This window comes from Gigantopelta aegis, chromosome 15, assembly GCF_016097555.1.
Source record: "Gigantopelta aegis isolate Gae_Host chromosome 15, Gae_host_genome, whole genome shotgun sequence".
In the NCBI taxonomy this organism is placed as follows: Eukaryota; Metazoa; Mollusca; class Gastropoda; order Neomphalida; family Peltospiridae; genus Gigantopelta; species Gigantopelta aegis.
This window is the reverse complement of record NC_054713.1, coordinates 437,932-457,878: the sequence shown is the minus strand read 5'-3', so window position 1 is coordinate 457,878 and position 19,947 is coordinate 437,932. Positions and strand designations below refer to the sequence as shown.

At 38.3% G+C, this 19,947-nt stretch overlaps 1 protein-coding gene across 4 annotated transcripts in view; it reads right to left on the bottom strand.

Annotated features, from left to right (window-relative positions):
* Positions 1 to 3,635: 3,635 nt before the first annotated feature.
* LOC121390701 (rootletin-like) overlaps positions 3,636 to 19,947 on the bottom strand; it is a 148,238-nt gene continuing 131,926 nt past the window's right edge. For 2 of the 4 annotated variants that reach the window (XM_041522588.1, XM_041522589.1), the window contains exons 25-33: positions 18,759 to 18,922; positions 16,381 to 16,560; positions 14,060 to 14,200; positions 11,658 to 11,797; positions 11,148 to 11,277; positions 9,948 to 10,148; positions 8,982 to 9,151; positions 5,328 to 5,469; positions 3,636 to 4,206 (exon numbers count right to left, since the gene is read on the bottom strand). In XM_041522588.1, the coding sequence (XP_041378522.1) occupies positions 3,874 to 4,206; positions 5,328 to 5,469; positions 8,982 to 9,151; positions 9,948 to 10,148; positions 11,148 to 11,277; positions 11,658 to 11,797; positions 14,060 to 14,200; positions 16,381 to 16,560; positions 18,759 to 18,922 (1,601 nt within the window). In that variant the 3' untranslated portion in view covers positions 3,636 to 3,873. The remainder of the gene's footprint in view (positions 4,207 to 5,327; positions 5,470 to 8,981; positions 9,152 to 9,947; positions 10,149 to 11,147; positions 11,278 to 11,657; positions 11,798 to 14,059; positions 14,201 to 16,380; positions 16,561 to 18,758; positions 18,923 to 19,947) is intronic. The other 2 variants (XM_041522590.1, XM_041522591.1) reach the window with 2 other exon arrangements.

Below are 19,947 nucleotides of genomic sequence, written 5' to 3'. Positions count from 1 at the left end.
TAAAAATATTCAACAATCAAGTGTTCTACATTTCGTTTCATTCGTAGCATTCAACAGCAGGAGGCGTGTTCTGTGATCATTCGACAGCAGGAGGCGTGTTCTGTGATCATTCGACAGCAGGAGGTGTGTTCTGTGATCATTCGACAGCAGGAGGCTTGTTCTGTGATCATTCGACAGCAGGAGGCGAGTTCTGTGATCATTCAACAGCAGGAGGCATGTTCTGTGATCATTCGACAGCAGGAGGGGTGTTGTGATCGGCGATTCCAGGGTTAGCTTGGTGTAGACCGGAACGGTTCCGACATGGTGCAAGAGTTGATCCATAATTAGCAGATCCACCCCGATATGATGCAAGGCCCACAGACCATGCAGACAACATTAGTGACTAACATGCACCATGGTAGCATCCATCAGAACAAAGAACTAAACAACCCCTATGTTCGCAAACTATAGATGTCAGTTCTAAATAAAGTTAAAATTTGTTTTGTTTAACAACACCACTAGAGCACATTAATTAATCATCAGCTATTAGATGTCAAATATTTGGTAATTCTGACTTATCAGAGGAAACCCACTACATTTTTTCAGCAGCAGCAAGGGTTCTTTTTTATGCACTTTCCTACAGACAGGAAAGTACATACCATGGCCTTTGATCAGTTGTGGTGCACTCGTTGGAAGAAGAAAAACTCCAATCAGTTCAATGGATCCACCGAGGTGGTTTGATCTTTCGACGCAAGCACCTCAAGCAAGCATTCAACCCACTGAACTAAATCCCGCCCCTATAACATAAAGAATTTGTTGTAGGAAAACAGTTTTGCCAATTCTTACTGGAAGTAAATAAAACACAAAAACAACAAAGTCTCAAAAAGAAACTGCACACTTTATTGATGTCTACTAGAAAGTTAACAAGTTACAGAAAACAATCCACTAATTAATAAATAGTCCTAACTTTATTTCTAAAAATAAGTACATGTAACTTGATTTTGTATGAAGTAAAACAATTCTATTCCAGAACATGAGACAGGACAGTTCATGAAAACGAACGCACGCCTTGCACGTTCCGACACATTCATGTACCCACTGGAGTAGAAAGTTGTTAAAGAGCAGTCTCGAAGTTGCAAACCTATTTCACCACATTGGCATGTATGTGTGGTAAGTAATCGTTGATCAATCCCACATGTTAGCTTTGCACAATTAACAGTAAACTTATTATCTAAATTGCCATTCAGCGTATAATGTTGTTGCATGTATGTATGGATTCATACAAAAAATACAATATATAGAAAAATCTTTATTAAATTCATTAAAAAAAATACAATACATATAAAAAGATTTATCATGCATTCATCAACTGAAGCCAGTTGTTTGTCAAGACTGAGGTAAAATTCAAATTAAAAATGTGACATCACATGGGGTTTTTTTAATGCATTTTGCAGTTATATAAACTATAAGTAGTAGTAAATGAAATTAGTTGGATTTAATTTTTTATGGTCATAGTATAGTCTTTACATTTAATAAGGAAAATGGATAAATATTTAATTTTTTATGGTCATGCCATGCAAAGTATAGGCTTTACATTTAATATGAAAATGGATAAATCTGTTTGATCATCATGCAACTTGGAGACTGCAGCTTTTCAGTGTGTAAACATGTGTCTACATTCTATTAAATAGAACTAACGCTAATCACTAAGTTCTGGTAACTATGGCTACCCATGCTCATTCTCATAACACAAACTACAATCTTGACACGAAAATAAACTATTCGATATTGTTGTTATTCTTGCAAACAGACATAACGTTTTAAATAAGATTCCATATTGTTTAATATTAGTATTAATAACAAATATCACAGCCACATCAAACATAACAAACTAGAGAAGTCTGGATTTTAAAATTAAAAATAAAATTAATACTATTACTACTAATACATTGGATACTAATGTACACACAATGCTGCTTGGTAAAAGTTACCTCCCTTGCCTACAAAGACGAGGCAGATTGACTTGAGTCAACTCGGAAACAATAAACATAAATAATTAACAAAAGGTTAGAAGTAAAAAGCAAATAACCAAGTGTAATTCAATAAATATACATACAAGACAAAACAAAACAAACAATAGTTGTCTCCCCTTTCAGATGGTCAACTGTACTCTTAGCATATTGTAAATTTGGTTTTATGAAGGAAAACCTTTAAACCTTTAAATCCAGATGAATTATTAAACAGTTAATTTAGCTCTGGTTATATAAACATGTAGCAATATTTATTGAAAAAACCAATTCAGCTTTATATTAATGTAGTCAAAATATTACCTTTTTCTCAGTTTGAATAATACCCTTCGATGACCGCATGGCCAATGGGATGCTGGGTAGGAAATCTTCTAAAGTCTCAAGTCAGCAGACAAATGAGCAGCAAGTGAGATAAAATCATGTTTGGTCTACAGATGGCACATTATTTGTAAACCAGCTTCTTTGTGAATTAGTAATCAAAATTAATCCATCAACTTAAGCTTTAATTTGCTTTTGTCGAACCACAACTTAAAACGTGCAATATCGGAATACATCTGGAGTTATCTAACTTTGCATCTGTGTGATAATACACGGAGAGGTTTCAAAAGACGTCATTAACACAGAGACAGGGGTGACATGATAATGAAGGAAGTCTTATACACTACAGATAAAAACAACATTGATGGACGGATTAGGATGAAAATCGTGCTTCATGGTTTGCAATGCTGGAATCATCATCAGACCAGATTGTGTTTTGTCAGCCATTCAACAGTTTTTACAATGTACCATGGGCCACAATCTTTACTATTTCTTTAAATGTCATATAATTGTTTGTAAGCGGTGCCTACTGATAAACCGTAGTGTGACATACTTGTGTCTGCAATCTATAGTATACAGGTTAACATAATTATTTACTTTGAGAACTTCTCCAAAGCCTTTAAAATTACCATGATTTTTCATGAACTATTACATTTTAAAATCTCTTTTCTGTTACATTACAATGATTGCCATTGTACCAAAAAAAAGGCAAGCAGAAAATAAAATTTAAAAATTATAAAATGTTAAAAGACTTAAAAAAACACTGTTAAAATGTAAGTAATTTCATTATTGTATATGCACTTGAAAAAACAAAACTGAATACAAGCACTGTGTTGTTTTGCCTCTTTTGTTGAATGGTACATACTGAATGTTGAAAACAGCACAAAACACATTCTGACAATCGCATGATGTTTAACGTTGAACAGATGACGCATTCACACAGCAGTTACACCATATTTTAAACAACTTTCTATTGAAAGTGTTTAATTTTATCACAGCCTTTGATAGCATGGGACCGTGCAGTCCAAGGAACATGTTCCTGAATTCTACATTAATTACAGTCATCACTATATTCTGTTATATAGTCTCATATCAGGAAACAAAAACAATAATACTATTGTATATAAATATATCTTTCGATGGTAAAAGTAAAAAAACAAACAAACATTGCATCACAATTGAGTTTTAAGAAAAGAAACAAAAAAAACACTCAATCATCATTGAAAATTTGTAAAATATTAATTTCAAAAGAAATTAATATTTTACTCTTAAAACTTAAACAATTTGCATAATATTAATTCTATATAATTCTATATAATAGAGAAAAAAAAAGCTAACTTGTTAGAATGAAATTTATATAAATTAGGCTATCATTATTTTTACAATGAAACAGAAAAAAGGAACCTAGATTTGTTACAGGGCTTATAGAAATATCTCTACTGAGAATCTACAAAGTATAATTTTTTTACTAAAATTACTACAAAACATTGTCAGTAGATAAAAAATATATGCTGGTCCCCTTAAACAACAATGGAATAGTCCGCCGTTTTTACTGTGGAAACTTCTGGCGAATGCCGAGTGGGCTGTGCCCACTTCGTCTAAAAGGCGAGCTGAGCCTGATGGGTGCCATCGAACGGACGGGCGAACGTTGCCGCGGGATACGGGTGGGGAGGCTGGCGTGTATTTCGAGCGAGTCGTCCAGCTTCCTCTTCTCGAGGTCGAGTAGGAGCGGGTCAAGCGAGCCGTCGCGGGTCACGGTCGACAGCGAGTTGTCGAGGATCGTGCGGATGTCATGGATCTCATCGCCGGTCCGCGTGCTGCGCGAGATGAACAACTGACGCTTCCGCAGCTCCTGACCCAGCTGGTCCTTCAGTGTCGCCACCTGGTGGAGGAGAAAACAAACACGTGAGATTAACTGTACTCAGCTGGTCCTTCAGTGTCGCCACCTGGTGGAGGAGAAAACAAACACGTCAGATTAACTGTACACAGCTGGTCCTTCAGTGTCGCCACCTGGTGGAGGAGAAAACAAACACGTCAGATTAACTGTACTCAGCTGGTCCTTCAGTGTCGCCACCTGGTGGAGGAGAAAACAAACACAGCAGATTAACTGTACACAGCTGGTCCTTCAGTGTCGCCACCTGGTGGAGGAGAAAACAAACACAGCAGATTAACTGTACTCAGCTGGTCATTCAGTGTCGCCACCTGGTGGCAGAGAGAAAACAAACACAGCAGATTAACTGTACTCAGTTGATCATTCAGTGTCGCCACCTGGTGGCAGAGAGAAAACAAACACAGCAGATTAACTGTACTCAGTTGATCATTCAGTGTCGCCACCTGGTGGCAGAGAGAAAACAAACAGCAGATTAACTGTACTCAGTTGATCATTAAGTGTCGCCACCTGGTGGCAGAGAGAAAACAAACACAGCAGATTAACTGTACTCAGTTGATCATTCAGTGTCGCCACCTGGTGGCAGAGAGAAAAACACAGCAGATTAACTGTACTCAGTTGATCATTCAGTGTCGCCACCTGGTGGAGGAGAAACCAAACACAGCAGATTAATTGTACTCAGTTGATCATTAAGTGTCGCCAACAAGTCAATCATAATTTGATTGGGACATGTACCTAATAATGTATCTATGTATCTATGTTTGCAGTTATCAATTTAAATTTCTATCCTAGTCTAGCAGAAACATTCTCGACTGATACAAGGTAAGTTATGATCTGTGATGACATCATTACAAGAAGTGTAGTCATGTGACTAGGTCATCCACTCTACTATCAACATGATACATAATGAATCATTACTAGAAGTGTGGTCATGTGACTAGGTCATCAACTCTACCATCAACATGTTACATAATGACATCATTACTAGAAGTGTGGCCATGTGACTAGGTCATCAACTCTACCATCAACATGTTACATAATGACATCATTACTAGAAGTGTGGCCATGTGACTAGGTCATCTATCATCAATGTGTATCGTAATGGACCAACTCACCATTTCTTCAAGACCTTTGACCTTCTGTCTGTGAGCGCGCTCCCTTGCCTCCAGGAGTCGTTCCGCCTGCATCTGAGCGGAGCGGAGTCGTTCTGTTTCCATCTCAGTCTCCGCGCGGTGTCGAGTGGTTAGATCAATCAGTCTACAAGACAAACACACAGTTCAAACAACATGTCCTCTCTTTATTGTGTCAAGTCAAGTCAAGTTCTGGTCGATCAGTCTACAAGACAAATACACATTTCAAACAATATGTACTCTCTTTATTGTGTCAAGGGGTTTGGTCATGTTAATCAACATATAACTTTTTACTAGCCCTACCATAAAAAACAACATTTGCCACAGGTACAAGACATTTTAAACAACATATTCTCTTTATTGTGTCAAGGTTACGGCTAGGTAAATTTGTGTGATATTCTTGATTCTGTTAGGGTTAGTTCAATTCATGTAAAATTCTTTCTCTTAGAATCAAAGTTAGGGTCAGGTGAATTCATGTAATATTTCAGTTAAGGTCAGGTGAATTCAGTTAAGGTCAGGTGAATTCATGTAATATTTCAGTTAGGGTCAGGTGAATTCATGTAATGTTTCAGTTAGGGTCAGGTCAATTTATGTAATATTTCAGTTAGGGTCAGGTCAATTCATGTAATATTTCACTTAAGGTCAGGTGAATTCATGTAATATTTCAGTTAGGATCAGGTGAATTCATGTAATATTTCAGTTAGGGTCAGGTCAATTCGTGTAATATTTCAGTTAGGGTCAGGTCAACTCGTGTAATATTTCAGTTAGGGTCAGGTCAATTTGTGTAATATTTCAGTTAGGGTCAGGTCAATTCATGTAATGTTTCAGTTAGGGTCAGGTCAATTCATGTAATATTTCAGTTAGGGTCAGGTCAATTCATGTAATATTTCAGTTAAGGTCAGGTGAATTCATGTAATATTTCAGTTAGGATCAGGTGAATTCATGTAATATTTCAGTTAGGGTCAGGTGAATTCATGTAATATTTCAGTTAAGGTCAGGTGAATTCATGTAATATTTCAGTTAGGGTCAGGTGAATTCATGTAATATTTCAGTTAGGGTCAGGTCAACTCGTGTAATATTTCAGTTAGGGTCAGGTGAACTCGTGTAATATTTCAGTTAGGGTCAGGTGAATTTATGTAATATTTCAGTTAGGGTCAGGTGAATTCATGTAATATTTCAGTTAGGGTCAGGTCAACTCGTGTAATATTTCAGTTAGGGTCAGGTCAACTCGTGTAATATTTCAGTTAGGGTCAGGTCAATTCATGTAATATTTCAGTTAGGGTCAGGTCAATTCGTGTAATATTTCAGTTAGGGTCAGGTCAATTCATGTAATATTTCAGTTAGGGTCAGGTCAATTCATGTAATATTTCAGTTAGGGTCAGGTGAATTCATGTAATATTTCAGTTAGGGTCAGGTGAATTCATGTAATATTTCAGTTAGGGTCAGGTGAATTCATGTAATATTTCAGTTAGGGTCAGGTCAACTCATGTAATATTTCAGTTAGGGTCAGGTCAACTCATGTAATATTTCAGTTAGGGTCAGGTCAACTTGTGTAATATTTCAGTTAGGGTCAGGTGAATTCATGTAATATTTCAGTTAAAGTCAGGTGAATTCATGTAATATTTCAGTTAGGGTCAGGTCAATTCATGTAATATTTCAGTTAGGGTCAGGTCAATTCATGCCATACACTTTATTCTGTTAGCGTCAAATCTTATCAGGGTTGAAGTCAGGGTTAGGTTCAGGTCAACCGATGTACGGCTGTTTGGTGTCTAACATGGGCTTATTCCAACACTTGTTATAAATAGAGAGAGAGGGGAAAGGAAAAGAATGTTTGTTTAACAACATCTCAGTACATTTTAAACTACAGCTATTTGTTGTCTAACATGATTATTTCAAAACTGTGTGTGTGTGTGTGTGTGTGTCTGTGTGTGTGTGTGAAATATGCTGTTGCTACAGCAAAGAATATGTTATGTGCCTGTTTTTCAATAAAAGGATAGTACACACCAGTTTCCCCACGTCCACTGATGGTGATCAATCTCATGACCCATCACACCTAAGTCGAGTACCCTAATCACTAAGCTACATCCCTCACTGAGGTGCAACAGCTATTAAAGTGGTGATTACTTGAACGGTGGATCTACGTGTGTTAATATCTCCAATCAAACACTTTCATTTGTTTGTAATATTAAAACACAGTTGGAAATACATTTGGACAAAAACAGTTTATAAGATGCATAATGTGGGCTTGTTTTAATTCTGTAAATACTTAATGAAAATAAAATATTTGTTATGCACCATTTAAGTGATAATGTGACGTCATGCAGTTTTACAATTGAAATATTTAATAAATTTAAGAGAACGTGATGGTCAACTTATAATCTGTGAAACACATACATGGCACTGTCACGATAAGCACCAACGGTACTCAAGTTGTTGTTAAAGGTAAAGTGAGCATGAAAAACACAGGCATTTCTGTAGTGCTCGGGGAAAAAGAGAAAAAGTTACAGTTTCAGTGTGTAATTATTGGACGGCTGTTTAATTAGCAAGCATATCTTGGATGGTTGTTTAATTAGAAAGCATATCTTGGATGGTTGTTTAATTAGCAAGCATATCTTGGATGGTTGTTTAATTAGAAAGCATATCTTTGGATGGTTGTTTAATTAACAAGCATATCTTTGGATGGTTGTTTAATTAGCAAGCATATCTTTGGATGGTTGTTTAATCAGAAAGCATATCTTGGATGGTTGTTCAATTAGAAAGCAAATCATTGGACGGTTGTTTAATTAGCATCCAAATCATTGGATGGTTGTTTAATTAGCATCCAAATCATTGGACGGTTGTTTAATTAGATAGCAAATCATTGGACTCGATGCAGTGGTTTCATAGACTGCTGGAGGTAGTGGACGTGAACCTGAAGGAGAAGTGTTTAGAAGTGCAGTGTTAACCAACGGATACCTTCTCATGTGGTCTCTTTGCAGATCAGACAGACTGAACAAGGAGAGAAAAATGTCACATCAAAGTTAGATAACAATAACAGTAAAATAGGCTGAGCTAGACATGAGTTCATGGGACATCACTATCCTTGACGTCATGACAACACATGTAAGATAAATAACAATACCAGTTAAATAAGCTGAGCTAGACATGACAACACATGTAAGATAAATAACAATACCAGTTAAATAAGCTGAGCTAGACATGAGTTCATGCCACCCTAGACCAGACTCCCCCCCCCCCCCCCCCCCCCCCCCAACTCCACTGCCCTGGAAAATGACCCTGTTAGTACCACACCTGTTTGTTCTGGATTGCCTAAGAAATGAACTACAAAGACTTAACTCTGCAGGTTGAGTTGCTCAGCCTTGGGCAAAATAAGAAATAACTACAAAGACTCAACTCTGCAGGTTGAGTTGCTCAGCCTTGGGCAAAATAAGAAATAACTACAAAGACTTAGCCCTGAGCTCTGCAGGTTCCGTTGCCTTGGCCAAGATAACAATTTTACTGTAAGGACTTAGCCCTCATATTTCCAAGAAATGCACTGTGCGTGTTATTTGGACTAAGATAATTAGCTACAAAGACTGAGCCCTCACATCTGTGTGTTATTTGTACTAAGATAATAGCCTACAAAGACTGAGCCCTCACCTCTGTGCGTGCTGCTGTTCGGCCTCGGCTAGCTGTGCCTGTAGCTGTTGCACGAGTCGCTGGTTCTCCACGTTGTCGTCCTCCAGTCGCTGCAGACTGTGATCAAGACTCGACCTGTCGTGGAGCGACTGACTCGCCAGTTCCTCGGTGATCAGCTTCTCACGCTCAACCTGTCACCACGGAAACAAGCATTATTATTGTTTGTATTACTGAATAATGTTACAGTGAGTGTACTTCTAACTTTAATTAATCGTCAGCTATTAGATGTCAAATACGTAATACTTCTGACAGTGGTCAGAAAAACATGCCACACTTTAAAAACACTGATGTATCTTCACTCAAACCCAGGTTTTTTTCACAGTTATCTCCCTTACACTATCGAGTGTTTTTCTCAGTGGTCTTAATACACAATTCATAGTTTGACACCCAATAGCTGATGTATTTTTTGTGTTGGGGTGTCGTTAAACATTCATTCATTTTATTAGTTATCTCCCTTACTTTATCAAGTGTGTTTCTCAGAGTGGTCCTATTACACAATTATCTCCTTTGCATTATCGAATTTTCTCAGTTATCTCCCTTACTTTATCGTTTTACAGTTATCTCTTACTTTATCGAGTCTTTCTCAGAGCGGTCTTATTACAGTTATCTCCCTTAATTTATCTTTTTACAGTTATCTCCCTTATTTTATCGAGTTTTTCTCAAAGCGATCTTATTACAGATATCTCCCTTACTTTATTGAGTGGTCTTCTCAGAGTGGTCTTATTACAGTTATCTCCCTTTATCGAGTTTTTCTCAGAGCGGTCTTATTACAGTTATCTTGAGGGTTTTTCAGATTGGTCTTAATACACAGTTATCTCCCTTACTTTATCAAGAGTTTTTTTTTCAGAATGGTCTATTACAGTTATCTCCCTAACTTTATTGAATGGTTTTCTCAAAGTGGTCTTATTACACAGTTATCTCCCTTACTTTATCAAGAGTTTTCTTCAGAGCGGTCTTATCTTTCTCCAGCCTCATTGTGGATCTCTCAATCTCGCGTTTCTCCGACTCGATCCCACCAAGGGCACGTTTGAGCGTGGCACACTGCTCTGTGAGGTTCTGGCGGTCCGACTGAAGTTTCTGGATCTTCTGGTTCAAATCCTGCTCCGCCTCCTGCAGCTGTACAATCATCTGAAAAACACAATGATGTGACGGTTTGTACTGTACTATAAAAACAACAACGAAACAGATCTTAATAATGCAGAAACCATTAACATTTTCAAAATCGTATCTCTGCACAAGACAGGAAGGAAAAAGGAAGGAAATGTTTTATTTAACGACGCACTCAACACATTTTATTTATGGTTATATGTCGTCAAACATATGGTTAAGGATGACACAGATATTGAGAGAGGAAACCCGCAGTCGCCACTTCATGGGCTATTCTTTTCGATTAGCAGCAAGGGATCTTTTATATGCACCATCCCATAGACAGGGCAGTACATACCACGGCCTTTGATATACCAGTCGTGGTGCACTTGCTGGAGCGAGAAATAGCCCAATGGGCCCACCGACGGGGATCGATCCCACACTGACCTCGCATTGAGCGAACACTGTACCACTGGGTTATGTCTCACCCCTGCACAAGACAGTCAAAAGAATGTTTTCAAGCTCTGCTCACAAGAGTAATTATTTCACTTACAGTGTGACTCTGTCGGACCTGACTCTCAAGCTCTGCTCACAAGAGTAATTATTTCACTTACAGTGTGACTCTGTCGGACCTGACTCTCAAGCTCTGCTCACAAGAGTAATTATTTCACTTACAGTGTGACTCTGTCGGACCTGACTCTCAAGCTCTGCTCACAAGAGTAATTATTTCACTTACAGTGTGACTCTGTCGGACCTGACTCTCAAGCTCTGCTCACAAGAGTAATTATTTCACTTACAGTGTGACTCTGTCGGACCTGACTCTCAAGCTCTGCTCACAAGAGTAATTATTTCACTTACAGTGTGACTCTGTCGGACCTGACTCTCAAGCTCTGCTCACAAGAGTAATTATTTCACTTACAGTGTGACTCTGTCGGACCTGACTCTCAAGCTCTGCTCACAAGAGTAATTATTTCACTTACAGTGTGACTCTGTCGGACCTGACTCTCAAGCTCTGCTCACAAGAGTAATTATTTCACTTACAGTGTGACTCTGTCGGATCTGACTCTCAAGCTCTGCTCGACGGACCTCACTGTCAGTTAGTTCAGTCTGGACACTCTGCAGTCTCTCAACAAGCGCGTGATTCTGTTTCTTCACCTCGTTCAGGGCTTGTCTGTAATACAGGGAAATTAACATTTAATAAATAAACTTTGTCTGTAAAATGGGGAAATTAACACTTAAGAAACAAGATTGTCTGTAACACAGGGAAATTAACACACTAAGAAACAAAATTGTCTGTAACACAGGGAAATTTAACACATTAAGAAAGAAGATTATCTGTAACACAGAGAAATTAACACATTAAGAAACAATATTGTCTGTAACACAGGGAAATTAACACATTAAGAAACAATATTGTCTGTAACACAGGGAAAATTAACACACTTAGAAACAAGCTTGTCTGTAACACAGGGAAATTAACACATTTAAAAACAAGCTTGTCTGTAACACAAGGAAATTAACACATTTAGAAATAAAATTGTCTGTCTGTACCGTGTCTGGTCGAGTCTCTCCTGCAGAACCCGTCTGTCGTGCTCGCTGGCGGTCAGACCTCGCTGTAGTTGTGAGATTCTCTCCTCCAACTCATTGATCGTCGCGTTACTGTCTGACAACGTCAAGTTCAGACTCTGAACCTGGAACAAACAAACAAATAAAGATAATGTTTGTTTTGTTTAACAACACCGCTAGAGTACATTGATTTATTAAAGTTTGTTTTGTTTAACAACACCGCTAGAGTACATTGATTTATTAAAGTTTGTTTTGTTTAACAACACCACTAGAGTACATTGATTTATTAAAGTTTGTTTTGTTTAACAACACCGCTAGAGTACATTGATTTATTAAAGTTTGTTTTGTTTAACAACACCACTAGAGCACATTGATTTATTAAAGTTTGTTTTGTTTAACAACGCTAGAGTACATTGATTTATTAAAGTTTGTTTTGTTTAACAACACCACTAGAGTACATTGATTTATTAAAGTTTGTTTTGTTTAACACCGCTAGAGTACATTGATTTATTAAAGTTTGTTTTGTTTAACAACACCACTAGAGCACATTGATTTATTAAAGTTTGTTTTGTTTAACACCGCTAGAGTACATTGATTTATTAAAGTTTGTTTTGTTTAACAACACCACTAGAGTACATTGATTTATTAAAGTTTGTTTTGTTTAACACCGCTAGAGCACATTGATTTATTAAAGTTTGTTTTGTTTAACAACACCACTAGAGCACATTGATTTATTAAAGTTTGTTTTGTTTAACAACACCACTAGAGGACATTGATTTATTAAAGTTTGTTTTGTTTAACAACACCGCTAGAGCACATTGATTTATTAAAGTTTGTTTTGTTTAACAACACCGCTAGAGCACATTGATTTATTAAAGTTTGTTTTGTTTAACAAGACCGCTAGAGCACATTGATTTATTAAAGTTTGTTTTGTTTAACAACACCGCTAGAGCACATTGATTTATTAAAGTTTGTTTTGTTTAACAACACCGCTAGAGCACATTGATTTATTAAAGTTTGTTTTGTTTAACAACACCACTAGAGCACATTGATTTATTAAAGTTTGTTTTGTTTAACAACACCACTAGAGCACATTGATTTATTAAAGTTTGTTTTGTTTAACACCGCTAGAGTACATTGATTTATTAAAGTTTGTTTTGTTTAACAACACCACTAGAGTACATTGATTTATTAAAGTTTGTTTTGTTTAACACCGCTAGAGTACATTGATTTATTAAAGTTTGTTTTGTTTAACAACACCACTAGAGCACATTGATTTATTAAAGTTTGTTTTGTTTAACAACACCACTAGAGCACATTGATTTATTAAAGTTTGTTTTGTTTAACAACACCACTAGAGCACATTGATTTATTAAAGTTTGTTTTGTTTAACAACACCACTAGAGCACATTGATTTATTAAAGTTTGTTTTGTTTAACAACACCACTAGAGTACATTGATTTATTAAAGTTTGTTTTGTTTAACACCGCTAGAGCACATTGATTTATTAAAGTTTGTTTTGTTTAACAACACCACTAGAGCACATTGATTTATTAACGTGTTTTGTTTAAAGACACCACTAGAGCACATTGATTTATTAACGTGTTTAATTTAAAGACACCACTAGAGCACATTGATTTATTAACGTATGTTTTGTTTAACGACACCACTAGAGCACATTGATTTATTAACGTATGTTTTGTTTAACGACACCACTAGAGCACATTGATTTATTAAAGTTTTTGTTTAACAACACCACTAGAGCACATTGATTTATTAATCATCAGCTACTGTCTTTCTACCGTCTTCTCTCTAACAAGTGTTAAGAGATATAAGTGTTATAACATACCCCGTCTTTCTAAGGTCTTCTCTCTAACAAGTGTTAAGAGATATAAGTGTTATAACGTACCCCGTCTTTCTAAGGTCTTCTCTCTAACAAGTGTTATGAGATATAAGTGTTATAACGTACCCCATCTTTTTACCGTCTTCTCTCTAACAAGTGTTAAGAGATATATGTGTTATAACATACCCCATCTTTCTACCGTCTTCTCTCTAACAAGTGTTAAGAGATATATGTGTTATAACATTCCCCATCTTTCTACCGTCTTCTCTCTAACAAGTGTTAAGAGATATATGTGTTATAACATACCCCGTCTTTCTAAGGTCTTCTCTCTAACAAGTGTTAAGGGATATAAGTGTTATAACGTACCCCATCTTTCTACCGTCTTCTCTCTAACAAGTGTTAAGAGATATATGTGTTATAACATACCCCATCTTTCTACCGTCTTCTCTCTAACAAGTGTTAAGAGATATGTGTCATAACATACCCCGTCTTTCTACCGTATTCTCTCTAATAAGTGTTAAGAGATATATGTGTCATAACGTACCCTGTCCTTCTGCTGGTGTCCCTCCTCCTCCGTCTTGGCGAGGGAGAGAGACAGCCGGTCGATGGTCAGCTGCAGGGACTGAGCCTTCGACTCGAGGTCCTGGATCTGTTTGACCAAGCTCTCCACCCGGTCCTGCAGCACCTGAAACGCGATGGTAATCACTCTCATTAGTGTCCACACCAACACACTGTGGATGTTCCAACAAACACACACATCAGTCCACAGCAATGATAGTAATTATTCTTATTAACGTATAGAGGTGTCCACACCAACACGCATATGTGCACACTAACACATTTATGTCCACACCAACATATGTAAGACCACACCAACACATGTATGTCCACACCAACATATGTAAGGCCACACCAACACACATATGTCCACACCAACACATGTATGTCCACACCAACACATGTATGTACACACCAACACAACACCTGAAACAGCATTAATTTCTTATATTTCATAAATAGAAATATATAAATCACATACATGTACATGTGTTAATATAGAAATTTATAAACAATATAGAACTGAAACATAAACACCTGACCACTTTTACTGTCTTATGTTCAAACATGAATGTTTACCCTCCCACCATTACCCTCCCATGTTCAAACATGAATGTTTACCCTCCCACCATTACCCTCCCATGTTCAAACATGAATGTTCACCCTCCCACCATTACCCTCCCATGTTCAAACACGAATGAACACCTTCCCAACATTACCCTCCCATGTTCAAACATGAATGAATACCCTCCCACCATCACCCTCCCATGTTCAAACATGAATGTTCACCCTCCCACCATTACCCTCCCATGTTCAAACATGAATGAACATCATATAACCTTCAACATCCCATGTTCAAACACGAATGAACCCCTTCCCACCATTACCCTCCCATGTTCAAACACGAATGAACACCCTCCCATGTTCAAACACGAATGAACACCCTCCCAACATTACCCTCCCATGTTCAAACATGAATGAATACCCTCCCACCATCACCCTCCCATGTTCAAACATGAATGTTCACCCTCCCACCATTACCCTCCCATGTTCAAACATGAATGAACATCATCTAACCTTCAACATCCCATGTTCAAACACGAATGAACCCCCTCCCACCATTACCCTGCCATGTTCACCTGGTTAGAACCAACCTTGTGAGTTTTAAAGTCACTGACTGCAATAATCTTGTAGCAGTTGGACTTGACATGACGCAACAGAAAATCCATCGGGAGAGTGCTCTAACCAACAGTGTTGCTACGTCCAGTGATTCCACACAGATACTATAACAACTGTCCAGTCTTCTTGCAACACTTTACTTAGCTAGTTCACTCTACCCAACAGTTGAGACATTTACCACATTGTTTCACTTAGCTAAATCTCTATCTGATATGAATGTTGAAGTACAGTCAAGCAACACAATCCTATCAACTCTGTGAACCACAAAAAGCGGTGAGCTTTCTGAACATCAAAATACCATCAGCTCTGTGACTGTGAACAGAGACGTGAGGGTCGCAGCCAGATGTGTTATCAAGACTCTGGAATCAGAGCGTTACCAAACAGCAGACTTAATTAGAATGGAAGACGTTTCTGTGTGCAACGCTCATCTATTATTGACTCACAATATCCACGCCACCAGCTTACAACGAGGCGGTCTCATCATGTTTTAATATTTTATTTTTAACACCTACATCGGTTTTCTGCTGACAGCTGATCTGAGAGCGTGTACGTTTTTTTTCCTAAGGCTTTATTTGCAGTCAGTATCCCGAACACTTAAGCTGAAGTCCTGATCAAAATTATGCCGAGCCACGTGTTCACTTGTTACATATGATTCACAAAAATCTATGTTTCAGTTTTTGTGACTGGTAAATGTAAATCTGTTTCAGTTTTTGTGATTGGTAAATGTAAATCTGTTAGTTTTTGTGAGTGGTAACTGTAAATCTGTTACAGTTTTTGTGTGTGGTAACTGTGAGTGGTAACATAAGTTGTAAATGTAAGTGATTATTAGTTTTTGTGAGTGGAAACTAAATCTGTTAGTTTTTGTGAGTGGTAACTGTGAGTGGTAACTGTAAATGATTGCTACAGTTTTTGTGGGTGGTAACTGTGAGTGGTAAGTGATAACTGTAAATGATTGTTACAGTTTTTGTGGGTGGTAACTGTGAGTGGTAAGTGATAACTGTAAATGATTGTTATAGTTTTTGTGGATGGTAACTGAGAGTGGTAACTGTGAGTGGTAACTGTGAGTGGTTATCTGAGAGTGGTAACTGTGAGTGGTATCTATAAATGGCTACACGGAATGTGTCCCACCTGGTTCTCGGTCTCCTTGTCAGTCATGGCTAGCTTCATTCTCTGCAGTTCTCCCTCCAGCGAGCGCCGATTCAGCTCCAGCTTCGTGCACCGGTTCTCCGCATCGTCAAGGTTACCACGCAGCTGTTTCTTGTCATCCTCCAGCTTGGACTCAGTCTGTTTGAGCTTTCCGATCTTCTCCTGGTATGACAAGAGCACACATTTGTAAATATATCACAAAAACATGTTTGTTTGTTTGTTTGTTTTATTTAACGACACTACTGGAGCACATTGATATAATTATCAGCTATTGGATGTTTATAAATATATGACAAAAACATGCCTATAAATGTATCACCAAAACATGTTTGTAAATATATCACCAAAACATGTTTATAAATATATCACCAAAACATGTTTATAAATGTATCACCAAAACATGTTTGTAAATATATCACAAAAACATGTCTATAAATATATCACCAAAACATGTTTATAAATATATCACCAAAACATGTTTGTAAATATATCACAAAAACATGTATAAATATATCACCAAAACATGTTTATAAATATATCACCAAAACATGTTTACAAATACATGTATATAACCAAAACCTGTTTGTAAATATATCACAAAAACATGTTTATAAATACATGTATATAACCAAAACATGTTTGTAAATATATCACCAAAACATGTCTATAAATATATCACCAAAACATGTTATAAATAAATGTATATAACCAAAACATGTTTGTAAATATAACACAAATCTAATGTATGTATTTTGTATGTATATGTACATGTAACTGTCTCTTCTCGGTCTCGGCGCCTGCCAGACTTCGCTCCAGGTTTCTGTACTAGTGTATCTGTTATATCTATACGTACATGTAACTGTCTCTTCTCGGTCTCGGCGCCTGCCAGACTTCGCTCCAGGTTTCTGTACTAGTGTATCTGTTATATCTATACGTACATGTAACTGTCTCTTCTCGGTCTCGGCGCCTGCCAGACTTCGCTCCAGGTTTCTGTACTAGTGTATCTGTTATATCTATACGTACAAGTAACTGTCTCTTCTCGGTCTCGGCGCCTGCCAGACTTCGCTCCAGGTTTCTGTACTAGTGTATCTGTTATATCTATACGTACATGTAACTGTCTCTTCTCGGTCTCGGCGCCTGCCAGACTTCGCTCCAGGTTTCTGTACTAGTGTATCTGTTATATCTATACGTACAAGTAACTGTCTCTCTCGGTCTCGGCGCCTGCCAGACTTCGCTCCAGGTTTCTGTACTAGTGTATCTGTTATATCTATACGTACAAGTAACTGTCTCTTCTCGGTCTCGGCGCCTGCCAGACTTCGCTCCAGGTTTCTGTACTAGTGTATCTGTTATATCTATACGTACAAGTAACTGTCTCTTCTCGGTCTCGGCGCCTGCCAGACTTCGCTCCAGGTTTCTGTACTAGTGTATCTGTTATATCTATACGTACAAGTAACTGTCTCTTCTCGGTCTCGGCGCCTGCCAGACTTCGCTCCAGGTTTCTGTACTAGTGTATCTGTTATATCTATACGTACAAGTAACTGTCTCTTCTCGGTCTCGGCGCCTGCCAGACTTCGCTCCAGGTTTCTGTACTAGTGTATCTGTTATATCTATACGTACAAGTAACTGTCTCTTCTCGGTCTCGGCGCCTGCCAGACTTCGCTCCAGGTTTCTGTACTAGTGTATCTGTTATATCTATACGTACATGTAACTGTCTCTTCTCGGTCTCGGCGCCTGCCAGACTTCGCTCCAGGTTTCTGTACTAGTGTATCTGTTATATCTATACGTACAAGTAACTGTCTCTTCTCGGTCTCGGCGCCTGCCAGACTTCGCTCCAGGTTTCTGTACTAGTGTATCTGTTATATCTATACGTACATGTAACTGTCTCTTCTCGGTCTCGGCGCCTGCCAGACTTCGCTCCAGGTTTCTGTACTAGTGTATCTGTTATATCTATACGTACATGTAACTGTCTCTTCTCGGTCTCGGCGCCTGCCAGACTTCGCTCCAGGTTTCTGTACTAGTGTATCTGTTATATCTATACGTACATGTAACTGTCTCTTCTCGGTCTCGGCGCCTGCCAGACTTCGCTCCAGGTTTCTGTACTAGTGTATCTGTTATATCTATACGTACAAGTAACTGTCTCTTCTCGGTCTCGGCGCCTGCCAGACTTCGCTCCAGGTTTCTGTACTAGTGTATCTGTTATATCTATACGTACAAGTAACTGTCTCGGCGCCTGCCAGACTTCGCTCCAGGTTTCTGTACTAGTGTATCTGTTATATCTATACGTACAAGTAACTGTCTCGGCGCCTGCCAGACTTCGCTCCAGGTTTCTGTACTAGTGTATCTGTTATATCTATACGTACATGTAACTGTCTCTTCTCGGTCTCGGCGCCTGCCAGACTTCGCTCCAGGTTGCTGATTTTGTCGGCCATTGTCTTGCGTTCGCGCTCGTTGCGCCGGATCGTCTCCTCCTGCAGCATGAGCGCGGTCTGGGCGCTGGCGAGACGACCATCGATACCGCGCTTGTCTGAAATCACAAAAACTTTATTTCTAGTTTATCATATACATTTCTTCTTTCATATGAAAGAACTGGGGAACAAAATCCAGTTTGGGCTACTGCACACATTTGAAGATAACAGAGAAACACTGAAGGCCTAATTTACACCTTACAAGGGTACATACATGTACCAGGCTTAAACACCTGTTTACGTCTTACTGGGGTATAACTACATACATGTACCAGACTTAAACACCTGTTTACGTCTTACTGGGGTATAACTACATACATGTACCAGGCTTCAACACCTGTTTACGTCTTACTGGGGTATAACTACATACATGTACCAGGCTTCAACACCTGTTTACATCTTACTGGGGTATAACTACATACATGTACCAGGCTTCAACACCTGTTTAGGTCTTACTGGGTATAACTACATACATGTACCAGGCTTCAACACCTGTTTACGTCTTACTGGGGTATAACTACATACATGTACCACGCTTCAACACCTGTTTACGTCTTACTGGGGTATAACTACATACATGTACCACGCTTCAACACCTGTTTACGTCTTACTGGGGTATAACTACATACATGTACCAGGCTTAAATACCTGCATCTAGGAAAAACAGGCTTCGGAAATTCAGACATGAATGTACGGACAATGATATTAAATTTTAAAAAATGTATTTAATATTATGTACTTTTCAGTCATTAAAGAGCTCTATTAGTTTATATGGGCCCACCGACGAGGATTGATCCCACACCGACTGCACATGAAGCAAGTGCTTTACCACTGGGCTACATCCCGCCTACCCCCCCCCCCCCCCCCCCCCAAATACCAACAGACCTGCTAGTCAACAACAATGAAAGTAATTACTGATATTAACACACACACATAGAGAAAGACACGGATGTCGCTTTCTAAAATTACGTCATTGGTTGGTCATGTGATTACACTTGTTATTACACGTGTGCGTCATACGGTTTTTATTAACTCAGTTATGTTGAACCAGGTGGATAATAAATACTAATTGAGCTGTCAGTCA